Consider the following 13,845-nt stretch of genomic DNA (forward strand, 5'->3'; position numbering starts at 1 on the left):
ATGTCAAATAGATAGCTAGTGGGAAGCAGCCGCATAGCACAGGGAGATCAGCTTGGTGCTTTGTGACCACCTAGAGGGGTGGGGTAGGGTGGGAGGGAGGGAGACGCAAGAGGGAGGAGATATTGGGGATATATGTATACATGTAGCTGATTCACTTTGTTATAAAGCAGAAACTAACACACCATTGTAAAGCAATTATACTCCAATAAAGATGTGAAAGAAAAAAAACAAACATGCCATTGTAGATACTCTGTCTTTCACACACACACACACATTCTGGCTCCATATGGAAATGGCATTTACTAGAGTTCTGCCACACTATTTGTATGTGAAGAAGTGTGACAGACACTGGCACATATTTTCATTTGGAAAGGCCTTTTTTAAAATTTGACTCTCAAAAGGTTTCTCCTTTTGTTTAGAAATTTTAGATCAGTGTTAGCTTTTCTAGCAACCATTGGAGTACGCTAGCATTTTATGACCCTCACTGGTTTTATTGTGAGAAGACTATGGAAAAAGTTACTCAAAGCATTTTCGATCATGCCTGAGATTCATTTAAAGACTTTTAAAAATTACATACTAAGGCATGTCCTGGGCACTTTTCTCACATGTAACAACTTTATTAATTAACTGATTAAAAGTATAACTTTTGGGACTTCCCTGGTGGCGCAGTGGTTAAGACTCTGCCTGCCAATGCAGGGGACACGGGTTCAAGCCCTGGTCCGGGAAGATCCCACATGCCGCAGAGCAACTAAGCCCGTGCGCCACAACTACTGAGCCTGCACACCTAGAGCCCGTGCTCCGCAACAACAGAAGCCACCGCAATGAGAAGCCCACGCACCACAATGAAGAACAGCCCGTGCTCGCTGCAACTAGAGAAAGCCCGCGTGCAGCAACGAAGATCCAACGCAGCCAAAAACAAATAAACAAACAGATAAATAAAGTTATAAAACAAAATGTGTAACTTTCTATTTCAAAAGTCAGTGTCTTTTCATGACACCAGAGTAATCCGTCAGGCATCTTAAAACATACTTTTCCGGTATTGATGAAGGGGGATGGAAGTGGAGACATTCCACTGTCTGCTCTACATTTAAATTTTTCTTCGACCATTTAAAATCATTTTATGAATTCAAGATAGCTAATCAAAAGTCTGTCTGCTGTCTATAACTCAAACCCAAAGTGCCTCAGTTTCCACACCGTACACTGTGGTGGTCAGTTTTCTAAGACTCTTCCCAACTGAGACTTGGCAAACAACGTGCTTATTCTTTCTTTGCTGCTGATTTCAGAGCTTCAGACCATAGACATTACTATATTAGGGACTTGGAAACCATTAGACAAATTAAGGAGTCTCTGCTCTTTGTACTTCTGCACATCTTTTATATATGGAGCGTGCTAACCATAGCAAGTGTGCCATGGCTTTAAAGATGTCGAAGGAAAGAGCACAGAGACTGAAATCCATTATCCTGGATTCTAGGTCTAGTTCTACCACTTACTATATGAAGATCACTTAGACTTCCAGTGCCCACAGTTTCTTCATCTGGTAAATCTAGGTAATAATGTCTGCTTCTCAGAGTCATTGTGGAGGTCAACTTATGTAATGTACATGAAAGAGCTTTACAAACTGAATTGTGCTATGCAAATTTATGGCAGAATTATTATCATTCATATGGAGTCACATGGCTAACAAGATGTGAAGACAGGTCACCTATCTGATTCTGGAGGAGGGTGATAAATGCAAAAGTGTTTTTACAGTTTAATGTTTTCATAGCCTAATGAGAACAAGGCAGTAGAACAGAAGAATTGCATGGGGGGAAGGGCAAGTTTAAGTTCCATCTGCCCAGGCTGGAAGACTGGTGGGAAGGGAAGAATCTCTGAAAAGATGAGAGGTTACAAAGTAGAAGGGGATGACCTGGGAACAGGGTGTTTTAAAAAGAGTGGCAGGGCAGAGAATAAAGTCACAAGACTTGTTCACAAGAGGGTGCTGGGTTAAAGCCTGACCTTGAGCCACAAATCACGGAATCACAAGGCTGGAAGGAATCTTAAGAGGCCACCTCGTCCACACCCCCGCCATTCAGTAGGGCATTTCAACCATCCCAAACAGATGAGACTTTATCCCACTTTGAATGAAAAGCTCTGACACTAAATGAGCAGGTATTGACTGCTGTGGCTTCAACTGTTTACAACAGGCAGGGAAACAATTCCTGGAATTTCATTTGAACCTGAACTGAAACTGAGGAAGAACAATAAACAAGCTAGATTGTCCTTGGGAACAATAACTTCTGTAGCAGTTTAGGTACTGCTAAATTAACACTAACTACATAGCTACTCATAGAGAGAAAATATTACCAACAGAACTGGGTTAGAGGACAAACGGCCCACAGTGTCATGTGGGCAAGAATGTATTGTGATCATTCCTGGTATTTGTGGGGTCTTCTCTCCATGCAGGAGCCCTGGAGCAGGATACTAAGAAAAACAAAATTTGGTTTTTTTAAAGCAATATGGCCCAGCAAATTCCAGGACTGACACTGAAGACTTAAAAGAGTTCAATTCCTCTCCTAACACAAGACGATAAATCCTCACACAAATTAGAAACTGAAAAGGAAGTAAAAAGGGTCCTCATTTCCAATCGTGGGAATGCTACACAAGAACTCTGGCTTGGAAGGAGGAGGGGAGGACATTCCACACCTGCAGGCCTTCCCAGGAAAGAGGCCCAGGCCTGACCCTGAACCCATCCCCTCAAGGTTACACCGTGGGACTGTCAATATGGAAATAATGTTACATTATTCCCTTAGTGAATATATTATTTCCAGTGCGATCAACAGTAACCATAACCTGAAAGGAGGCAGCTGAGAATTTCCATGGAAGAAAGTGAAGAGTTATTTTGGGATGTGCTCATAAACGGCCTAGCTACAGCCCATCTGGATGGACACACATGGGCATACATGCATAGACAGAAGTATCTCCGCATTTATAGTTGTGTACGTTGGAGCATCCTACTGTAGTTTAATAGATGCAGCACCAAGTGAGGGGCTTAGGAAAATAACATTACACTCCCGGATTCAGCACTCACTTACATGTGAACTGGGGCAAGTTAACTTGATTCTACCTCCTCATCACTAAAACTTTAGGTCAATTTAGCCAGGCATTCAGTGAATCCAGATGTTTGGCAGTGTACAGGAAACAACATCTGGATGATTAATGGAATTTTCAACTGAACTTACTGGATGTTTTGGCAGCATGCCTGCACAGCCTTTAATGGTTTTCTGCCTCAGTTTCCCTAGCTATAAGAAAGGGACAAACATTATCACGTACCTCGCAGGAGGTAGTGAGGATGAAATAATATCCAAGGGTAACAGTGAGTTCCTGAAAAGCATGATTCTTTGACAGTACTACATCTTATACAATTCCAGGCTGGATATTTTTTCCAACATGAGCAGTTAGACTTTTAGGACATGAAAGCATTTTGAAATATAGTTCAGTGCTATACAAATACAACACATTATCATCATCAACATCATCGTCATCCTAACATTCTTCTTTATGACTTCCCTTAAAGTATCTCAATTTCAGATTGGATCATGGCCAAAATATGAACTTTATTGAGGGTCTGAAAGAAGATATGTTTTGGCCATGTAAAGCAACACAGATGAAAAAAAAAAAATCAATGTGGGTGTTTGGAGCCCAACCAATTTAACAGCTCAATTGAAACAGGTAAAATTGGTCTATCAATGAGAATTAATTGGTTGCTCAATGGTATTTGTAAGGGAACCAAAAATGTTCACACATACATCCATGGCAAACGTAATTATAATGGTGACCTTTCCGACACTGACAATATACACCTCCCTACATATGAAGTGGCTTCAGCTTTTGTGGCTGGAAGTTAGTGTAAAGAGAAAGAAGGAAACAATATGGGAGAGAAAAGAGATGCATCAAAGGGATCTTTTTGATCCACCCAAAATTTGGGTGGCAGAATTAGACTGGCAAAAAGTATTGGAATACTGCTCCCTTTCAAACTCACTCAAGTCCTGCCTATAGAGAAAATCCTGAATGTAATAATCATCTTAACTGTGTCACGCACATGTAATTATATATTTGTGTATATATGTAAAAATGTATAATTATATATAAATTTTATATAATGGGATAATATAGATATAGATACACAGATATAATTTCTCATCCTCATAATAACCTTGTAAGGGACTGTTTTGATAACTCTAAGTACTCCAGATGAGAAAACTAAAGCTCAGAGAGGTTGAATGATTTGCCCAAGGTTATATATCTAGTAAGATCCACAGTTGAATTCAGATCCATCTGGATCCAAAGCCCATCTTCTTTTCATGATATTACATGGTCTCCCACAGCATTCATATCAAACATCCAAAGTCTTTACTAAAGGGGCTTGCTATAAATATTTTTAGTGACTATTGGATCATATGGTCTGATGCAGCTTTCCCTTTTTTTCACGGTGGGCATCCAGCCACAGGTCTTTCTCTGATATTTCTTATGAAATCCTTCTTACACTAGCCTAGCCCAGCTTAGGCCTAAGCAAACCACCCAAAACTGAGGACAGCATCACTGTCTTACAGGCTGCCTTTTATTTGTATTTAAGCACTTTCCATGCTTGTGCGTCTCCTCCAAGGAAGCTGTGAAAACAGAAGGTTAGACTTCTTTTGAATCCTCAAACTCGCTGGTACCTGGCTGAGCACACAGTAGGTGTTCCTTAACGTCTGTTGACCAAAGAGATCTGTTGACAGTATTCTTCATTTAGAATTAGGGGCGCAGTAATGGACCCTGAGATTTTAGCCTCACCAGTGCTTGGGTCTAGCCAGTTGAGTGGAGCCACACAGACACATTTGGTCTGAGATAATTTGGAAATAATTCAGAGGAGAAATACCGCCATTGTCCCCAGGTAAAGCACACCAGTTCAGCAGTGAGTGGTTCACACTGTGCTCTGAACTCTTCAGAGGTGTGTTTTGAAATAATCATACTATATCTAACCAGGCTTTATAGAACTTAGTGAGGTTGTGAGTTCACCAAAAGAAGGATCTGTTATGCAAATATTGCCACTATCCTGTTCTCAGCAGCAGTAACAACTATTTATTACTCAAAAGTGTAGTGACTACTTTCACATGCCATTTGCAGTGAAACACACCACTATTAGAAAGCCCTTCCAAACATTTTCTAAAAACCGCAAAAAGTTCACTGCTAAACTTATATTAAAAAATGAAATCATGCCAGCGTTGTCATACAGAAACCTCTGTCCTCGCATAAGGATTTTAGTTTCATTAAGTTCTTCCTAGGCTACAAATAGAAGTCAGTGGTGCCAGCGCCTTCCCACCCATGGACCATGGGGTAGGAACACTGTCACTCTGGTATCTGGTGGCATTTTTGATGGCATTTAAAAAATTGTGGCCACAAAGCAATCACAAGCAGATGGTACAACTGACTTCTATTTGTGTCTTAGTTACTAAACTCCTTCTGAGAGGAAAAACTGTGTACAGGTTAAGGGAATCTGTGGGTGTCTCGGTGCATGGCAGTGAGTCAGAAGTTGGCAAGGGTGCAGTGAAGCTGGTCCTCTCGTATCTTGCTGGTGGCCGTGAAAGCTGATACGTCCCCACTGGAGAGTGGTTTGCAAACATGCATTAAAATGCTCCTATCCTTTAACCCAATAACCCCAGTATTTTAAGAAAATGATCTAAGATCAGGAGATAGCGCTATGCAGGAAAGGTAGCTTTATTTATAATGGTAAAAATTTGAAGCAATCCGAATGCATAGCAAAAGCAGATTGATTAATTATAATTAATACTTAAAGGAATCTTTTGCGGCCCCAGAAAATGATTAATATAAAGATATATGGCAACATGAAAAAGTGTTTCCAATGTAGTGTTAATTTTAAGAACTAGAAATCACTTGTATACTTCCAATTATGTAAAAAGTCTGTGTGTGATTTTATGAACAAATATTAAAAAAGAACGTGTAAAAATGAAAACAAAATAGACTAGTTGGGTTGTGAGAAATGCTTTTCCTTCCGTTTTCTCTTATATTACAATATTTTCTTTATAATTTAAAAGTGGGGTGGAAAACAAGGGTCAGAAGTCCTTTTTTAGCAGAGAGACTCTTTGAAGAAAATGAACAATGGCTGCCTCTCCAAAAGCCCCAAAATACAGTTTGAACACTGGGCACCATCCATCCATCACTTTTTTGTCATTTCCATTTTTGTTGGATATACACATACCTGGTTAATGTGCTTCAGTTTGTCAATAATTTGACTGACCACTGGCTCAGGGCCCTTCATTTTCAGCTCATGGAGGTTGAACTGATTTTTCATTCCATTTCTTGCTGCCTTTTGGCTGTATCTGGGAAACATGAAGGTAAAGAAAAGGTTTGTCACAAGAGAGTTCCAAGCAAAGTGCAAGTTGACTGTATTTGGCACCAATGGTCAAGCTCTCTTCAGCCTTCCAACCCATGGATGACTGCATGGTACAAAGGTAGACCGCTCCAGATAGAGTCTATCTGCAGTAGAGAACATTCAACAGTCAACAAGTGTTCATTCAACATCCTTTTTTTTCTAGGTGTTGGAGATACACCAATGAACAAGACAGACAAGGTCTCTGTCCTTATTGTGCCCTCAGTCTAGTGTACAGTCCAGAAGAGCATGCAGAGTGAGAAGAGCTATGCTAAGGGAGCTGCTGGGTCTTGGCCAGGGAAGCACACAGGAAGGTCCTTAACTCTGAGTATGCTTTCTACTCATTTGAAGAAGAAAGACTCTTGCATGTTCTTTACCTCTTCCTTCTTCTCCACTTCTTCCTCCCATCATTTCCTGCAGGTCTGTGAGCTGGGTTGCTTTTCAGGACGATTTCCTAAGCCATTTGCAGCATAAATTATGCCGGCCAGCTTCTGTCTGTGTTCTCCACGGGAAGACAGAACACCAGCTCAAGGGAAGGTTTTGACGTGCTGCCCCCGGATGAGCCATAGGCTTTCGCTTCAGGATTGAAGTTTCAAGGTATCTATGGACATCCTTACCAATGCGAGAATGGGGATATTTACAGTCCTGGGTAATTCTGCCTTTCAGTGTGGGGCTTTGGCAACTTCGACTGGGACAGTAATTCACTACTGAGGTGGTTTCTTTGCTGCCCCCATGGTTCCAGACCTCTACGCAGAGTTACTCCTCATCTTGCAAAACAAACAAACGCAAAACAGAAACAAGAAACAGATTTCATTTCTTCCTTTATCTTCCATCATGTAGAAAGACCAGAACACTGTTACCAAAGGGGGAAGAGGTTTTTGATCCCTTTTTTGCTTTTTTCTCATCCTGATAATGGAATATTTGCTTAAAGAAATGGAAAAATTTGCAGGTCTTTTGCCCCTACTTTATACATTTTAAAAAAAATTACAATAAAGCAGTCGAATTAAGGGTAAATTCATTTCTTTTACTAATATTTTTAATTACAAAAATAATAGTGCTCATTATAAACAATTCAAATGTACAGAAATAAACAAAGCACACAGCAAAAGTTCTTGTATCATCCTATCCTTCCATGAGAGAACCATGGTTAACAGTTTGATACATATTCTTCTAGGGGTTTTCACATGCATATACTAACATGTAGCTTTAACCAAAACTGGAATCATACTAGTCATATTGATTTGCAACTTATCACTTAATATATATCTTGGATATATTTCCACATCAGAACATAAATAACTGCCTTGTTCTTATTCCTCTGTATGGCTAGATCATAATTTATTTATCCAATCCCTTACTGATAAACAATTGAGATATTTCTAATATTTTGCTAATATAAACAATGCTGCAAAGAACATCCTTGTATACCAATCTTTGTACATTTACATTAATATCTATAAAGGACAAGTTTCTAGAATTTAATCAGTTTGTATTTCTAATCCCAAATTATGACATGCAATGAATCATTAATACTACTGTATTTTTGCACAGCATTTTACAAAGCAGTTTTGTATCACTCAGCTTATTTGAGCTTCTCAACCACAGTGTGAGGTGATAGGGCAGACCTCATTATCTCTTTATTACTGAAAATTTCACAACTTCAGAAGATACTGATCTGACTGTGTTAGATGCTCCCTTCCATAATATAATGCATCTGCCAATATTAAGCACAAGCTTTGATGCTACCACGCATGACAGCAGAGGAGGTCAGGAAATCAAGGTCTGACTTTTATAACTGAAAGTCATCTTCTGAGAAGAAAAATATTTTGTAGGAACGTTGAAGAGAACATCTGATTGCATTTCTTCTAAAATGATAGCCTAACACATTCAGCTTACCTAACTTTAAAAGTTAGTGAATACACAGATCACCAACCATCAAATACCAATTGCCTTTGGGGGCTGTATTAAAGAAACGTAAAGCAACATTCTTTGCTTATATATCTGGTGTGAATCGGCTCCCCACTAGCCTCCTTTTTTTGTGTTCATATATAATGCTGTCTGTTTAAATATAATCTCCCTCTTGATGATACTGCCAACTGCATCTCCTTCTTCTTTACATCTACTGATACCTGAAGCAGAGACCCAAGTCACAGGGAAAGACGTAAGGCTCATTATAAATCTTCTGAAATGAACTTCAGGAATGTGTCCCTAGAGACATTTCCCTGGGCTTGTTCCTATCGAAGCCTGCCGGCCACTTTTATGCCCACTCCTACAAAACAAACCTCCTCCTGAAGTTTATTATCCTCATTGGAATACTGTAAAGACATCTGCCAACTTAGTGATTTTGCCCTGTACTCCCTCTTCCAAATCATTTATAACTATTAAGTCAAATTAGTCCCATAGCTGATCCCTTGTGGCCCTACTGTCTATTTTCTGCCATTCAGAAAAATGCCCCTTTAGCTCTATTTTTTTTGTTTCTTACCTCCAAGCCATGGACTTGGTGGTAAGGAGCCAGCACTAAACACTGCTCCCCAATCCCATGGTGACTCAACTTTTTAAAAACAGCTTTGAGTTTAAAAGCTTGCCAAACTTTTTGAAAGTCGAAATAGCATCCACTGTTCTGCTCTATCCATGTGCTATTTAAATCCTCAAAAGACTCTAGTAAATTAAGCATGGTTTCTGGTTACAGAAGTGTTGGGAAGAGCTGGCCTATGGCTTAGCTCTAAAACTTTATTTTATTTACTCCACGAAGCAGTAACCAAAAGTACTGGTTCGATTGATGTCTACAGCTGCTAAAATTTAGTGGCACTATTTTAAAACTATTCAAAAACTCTGATCTTGCCCTATCCCTTTAGGTGTCTCAATATCTCTCCCCCATCCCCAATATCATGTTCTGTTTCTTACCTCTCTACTCTTTCTCCTTAGCCAGACAAAACATAGAACAGAATCTTAAAAGCCATGAGTGTTAAAGTGGAATACTATGCAGACATTAAAAGAACAAGTAGATCTATATGTGTTGATATAGAACCAAATCCAAGATACATTGTAACAAATACAAGTACTGGTTAAGAATGTACAGTGTGATTCTATTTGCGGTAAAAATGGGTCTGCATACGCATTACTCTCATACACTTTATATGTGTTCAAATATACACAGAAAATTTTTAGATGGATCCATAAAAGAATGGTAAAAGTGGTTACTTCCAGAGAGTAAGATTTTGGAGGAAGTTTGACTTTTTTTTCTTTTATGTCCTTCTATGTCTTTTACACTTTAAAATCTTTAAAATAATTTAATTTTTAATGAGCGAAATTTTATATAGTAGTTATTTTTAAGGCAAAAGAAAACAAAATGAAACAACCACAGCAAGAACAAAAAACATCTAGAGACTGTCATACAGAGTGAAGTAAGTCGGAAAGAGAAAAACAAATATCGTATATTAACGCATATATGTGGAACCTAGAAAAATGGTACAGATGAACCGGTTTGCAGGGCAGAAATAGAGACACAGATGTAGAGAACAAACGTATGGACACCAAGGGGGGAAAGCGGCGGGGGGTGTGTGGTGGTGGTGTGATGAATTGGGCGATTGGGATTGACGTGTATACACTGATGTGTATAAAATTGATGACTAATAAGAACCTGCTGTATAAAAAAATAAATAAAATTCAAAAATTCAAAAAAAAAAGAACAAAAAACAACCAAAAGGAAAATAAAAAGTGGGCCTAACTCCTATGCATAGCTCAGGGCCTCTGGGAAATCTTTCTTGTTAATAAGAGTTACGTTGGCCCTCACTAGAGCCCCGGTTTAAAGGTGATTTCTTATGAGAACACATATCTGGGCCAATATACACAATGTCACCCTGGAATTCCTTCACACCTCAGATGGTTACCATCAGGTCACAGATTCTACTTCGTTAGGTTAAACACAGCCTATATGTTTTCTACTCTTCAATGAGGTAACGCTAACCTGTCTATTTCAAAAGGACAGTCAATATATTAGCGAGGATGTGACTAAGAATGTGCATTATTCTGAGTACCCACTCTCAAAACGGAGGCAAAAAAAGCCATTCAAGTTCTTACCCACCTTCCCAGCAGACGCCTAAAGTCCTCTCCTGATGGGACTTGAGGGCCTCCTAGAACCACTCCGACTCGTTCTGAACTGCTGCCCTTGCACCCAAATGTATTATGGGTACCATGCTGGGTTGCTCGTGCTCCTTTTACGTACATTCATTTGCCAGCCCGCATAGTCTGTGAGCTCTTTGAAGGCAGGCGCTTGGTTAGTTCTCTTTTGTACCACCTAAAGCACCTCCTGGTGTTGTAATAACACAAGCTGTCAGTACTGAGTGCTTTCTCTGTGCCAGACACTGTTCCAAGCACCGAGGAAAAAAAACCCCTGCATTACCACACCTAATCCTCCTAACAACCCGATGAGATAGACAGTATTATTATCAGCCCCTTCTTTTTTTTTTTTTTTTAAATAAGGTTTAATTTATTTATTTATGGCTTTGTTGGGTCTTCGTTTCTGTGCGAGGGCTTTCTCTAGTTGTGGCAAGTGGGGGCCACTCTTCATCACGGTGCGCTGTATCAGCCCCTTCTTGCAGATGAGAACGCTGAGGCACAAAGTGAAGCCACTTGCCCAAGGTCACACAGCTAGTCAATAGCAAAGCTGGAGTTTGAACCTTTGAGTCCATGTCCAGCTGCCTCTGTTCTTAACCACTCCGCTGCTATTGCTTCCTGAGAGATAATGCATGCTGACTAAATATTTGACGTTTCCACACCACACTGCCCCATTGTATGAGACAATTAGCCAGCTACTGGTAATGGTCTACAAGCCTTGCAACAGTGCCTGCAACAACTGCTGTCTTTATCTACTCAGCAGATTCCTGGGCTTGCCCTTTAAAAGCCCTTGGGGAGAGCCCTGTGTATGGAGTTTCTTCTCCCAAACAGATATCCAACAGCATCACTATTCAGTGAAATATTTGCATTCTTGAAAGATAAGGTATTGAAGTTAGAGAAATAAGTAATACACCACCACCACCACGGCACTAGACAAACACCAAAGGTGATCTGAAATCTCTAAGGACAATAGGCAAATGAATGCTGGAGAATGTCTCCCAGCCTTGCAGCAATGCAACATATGTGATGTAACCCCAGGGAATTTTAGGTAACATGCACGCTCCGAGCTTCAAGGCCAGAGGGACTCAGTTAGGGGTGTCTCTGTAGAGTTGCATTAATGAATTAATTAATTCAACATTTCATTTCCACTCACTCCCTCTGCGCCACTGGTGTACAATGGTTCATGACAGGCTTCGAATGAGGGTGAGCCACTGCAGCCGCAATTCTCCTCATCCAGACTGCCTGGAGTGTCAGGAATGGGGACACTGACGGCCACGCGGGATTTTAAGGATGGGTTATCTACTTAGTAACGCTCATCTCTAATGAGATTAATTGTCCTCTCTCCAGAACACTGCTTTTTCCTAAAGCTTTGACACGGTTCTGGCAACGAATACTGGCCAGTGGAGGAGGAAAAGTAGAGAGAAGTTCCTACCTCCTAAATCGATATTTTTCTTAAGTGGACGTGTTATGTGTGATGTCAGAAGTGTCACCTTTAAGCACTACTTGTGGTGTCTCCCTCCCCCACCCAGTGTGGTATCTGCTTAGCACGAAAATGACTGCCTTAATACCAAGCAAACCTGATTTGTGAAGTGAAAGGGGGACATGCCTCTGTTCAGGCAGGTTTGTCAGGGATGGGGGAGAAGGAAGAGGAAAACCTGTGCAAAAGCTGTAAAGAGAAAAGGAACCTAATTAAAACAGGACATCTGGGCGTGCTGGTCTTGGGACAGTTGAAGCAAAGAGAGCACTTGTAGAAGAGGAATAGAGTCAAACATGTGAAAAATGGGCAATCTTTTCTTCCTGTCTCTGTACTGGCTGAGGCAGCACGGGTGTAGTGGACTCAAATATAGAACACTGAAAATGGAAGCACACTTAAGAGTGCATCTTGTCCAATCCACTCATCGTGTAGATGAAGAAACTGAGACCCTGAGAGGGACTTTCCCAAGTAGTTAGTAGTTAGTATCATAACTCCCACCTTTAGAATAAATTCCTTCTTTAAAAGGTTCCTTAAATGCACGTTGCTGATTTTGGAGAGAGAAGTTGCTAGAAAATTCACTTTCCTTCTTCTCCTAGGCATTAGACTAGTGGCAAGTATTTGAAAGCAAGTCTTAGAAAAACCAACTGGTCCCCCTCCCCCCACCAACTATTTAATTTCACGTTGCTGCCGGGGTTATAGATGACCTACAAATAAGTTACAGCTCTCACATTCTCAGAGCGCCATCTTATGGAGAGACTGCAGTATTGCAAGTAGCCCTTTACCCAAACTCAGAGATTTATCAGACTGTTTCCTTGGAAAGTACTCTGGCTGCAACAATCACTGTGAAAAAATGGGATAATTTAAAGAGTGTAAATAGCTTTTTTTTTTTTCACACACACACACTGTATTTTATTTTTACAAGAGATAAACAGACTGACACCAAGCATTGTACATGGATGACCACAACAAAAGCAACAATGATTGCAATTACCAAACATGAAACACACTCATACTATGTCATAATATTGACATTCAGTCCAGTAATCCTCCACTGTAACAGCTCCTTTACTTTGCAGTGAAAATTGATTTGTATATTCTTTGCCTCTGAGTCCTTGTGGGATTTTTTTTTTTAATTCAAACAGAAAGTCACAAAAATTATACTCATCCTCATCAGTTCAAGAGTGTAAATAGCTTTAAAGATAAACTAGAGGGACTTCCCTGGTGGCGCAGTGGTTGGGAATCCGCCTGCCAATGCAGGGGACACGGGTTCGAGCCCTGGTTCGGGAAGATCCCACATGCCGTGGAACAGCTAAGCCCGTGTGCCACAACTACTGGGCCTGCGCTCCAGAGCCCGCAAGCCACAACTACTGAGCCCACGTGCCACAACTACTGAAGCCCACGCGCCTAGAGCCCGAGCTCCGCAACAAGAGAAGCCACCGCAATGAGAAGTCCGCACACTGCAAAAAAGAGTAGCCCCTGCTCACTGCAACTAGAGAAAGCCCATGCGCAGCAACGAAGAAGACCCAACACAGCCGAAAATAAATGAATGAATGAATGAATGAATAAAAAAACTAGAACACAGGGTAGAAAACCCTTCTTATTAATAGGCCTAAGAAAATGTCCTTTTTCTATCCAAGATGCAGTCTTAATTTACATAAATGAACAGAAAAATAAAGGTGGAAAGAGCTGAGTTTTGTAAATACGTTTAATAAAGAAAGCAACAATTTGCTTCTCATTTATTTATGCACATATTTAAGGAAAAATGTTTTGCATAATTGTTGGTACAGCAGTACCACTTCAGAGCAAATTTCAGCCAGGAGAGTGCTAGAAACAGATATGACCATCA

The 13,845-nt window shown here is 40.3% G+C and overlaps 1 protein-coding gene across 1 annotated transcript in view; it reads right to left on the reverse strand.

The window, feature by feature from the left end:
* GPC3 (glypican 3) overlaps positions 1-13,845 on the reverse strand; it is a 425,362-nt gene that overhangs the window by 106,072 nt on the left and 305,445 nt on the right. The window contains exon 6 of the mRNA XM_059910058.1: positions 6,239-6,359. Within this exon, the coding sequence (XP_059766041.1) occupies positions 6,239-6,359 (121 nt within the window). The remainder of the gene's footprint in view (positions 1-6,238; positions 6,360-13,845) is intronic.

This window comes from Balaenoptera ricei, chromosome X (assembly GCF_028023285.1).
Source record: "Balaenoptera ricei isolate mBalRic1 chromosome X, mBalRic1.hap2, whole genome shotgun sequence".
Taxonomy (NCBI): domain Eukaryota; kingdom Metazoa; phylum Chordata; class Mammalia; order Artiodactyla; family Balaenopteridae; genus Balaenoptera; species Balaenoptera ricei.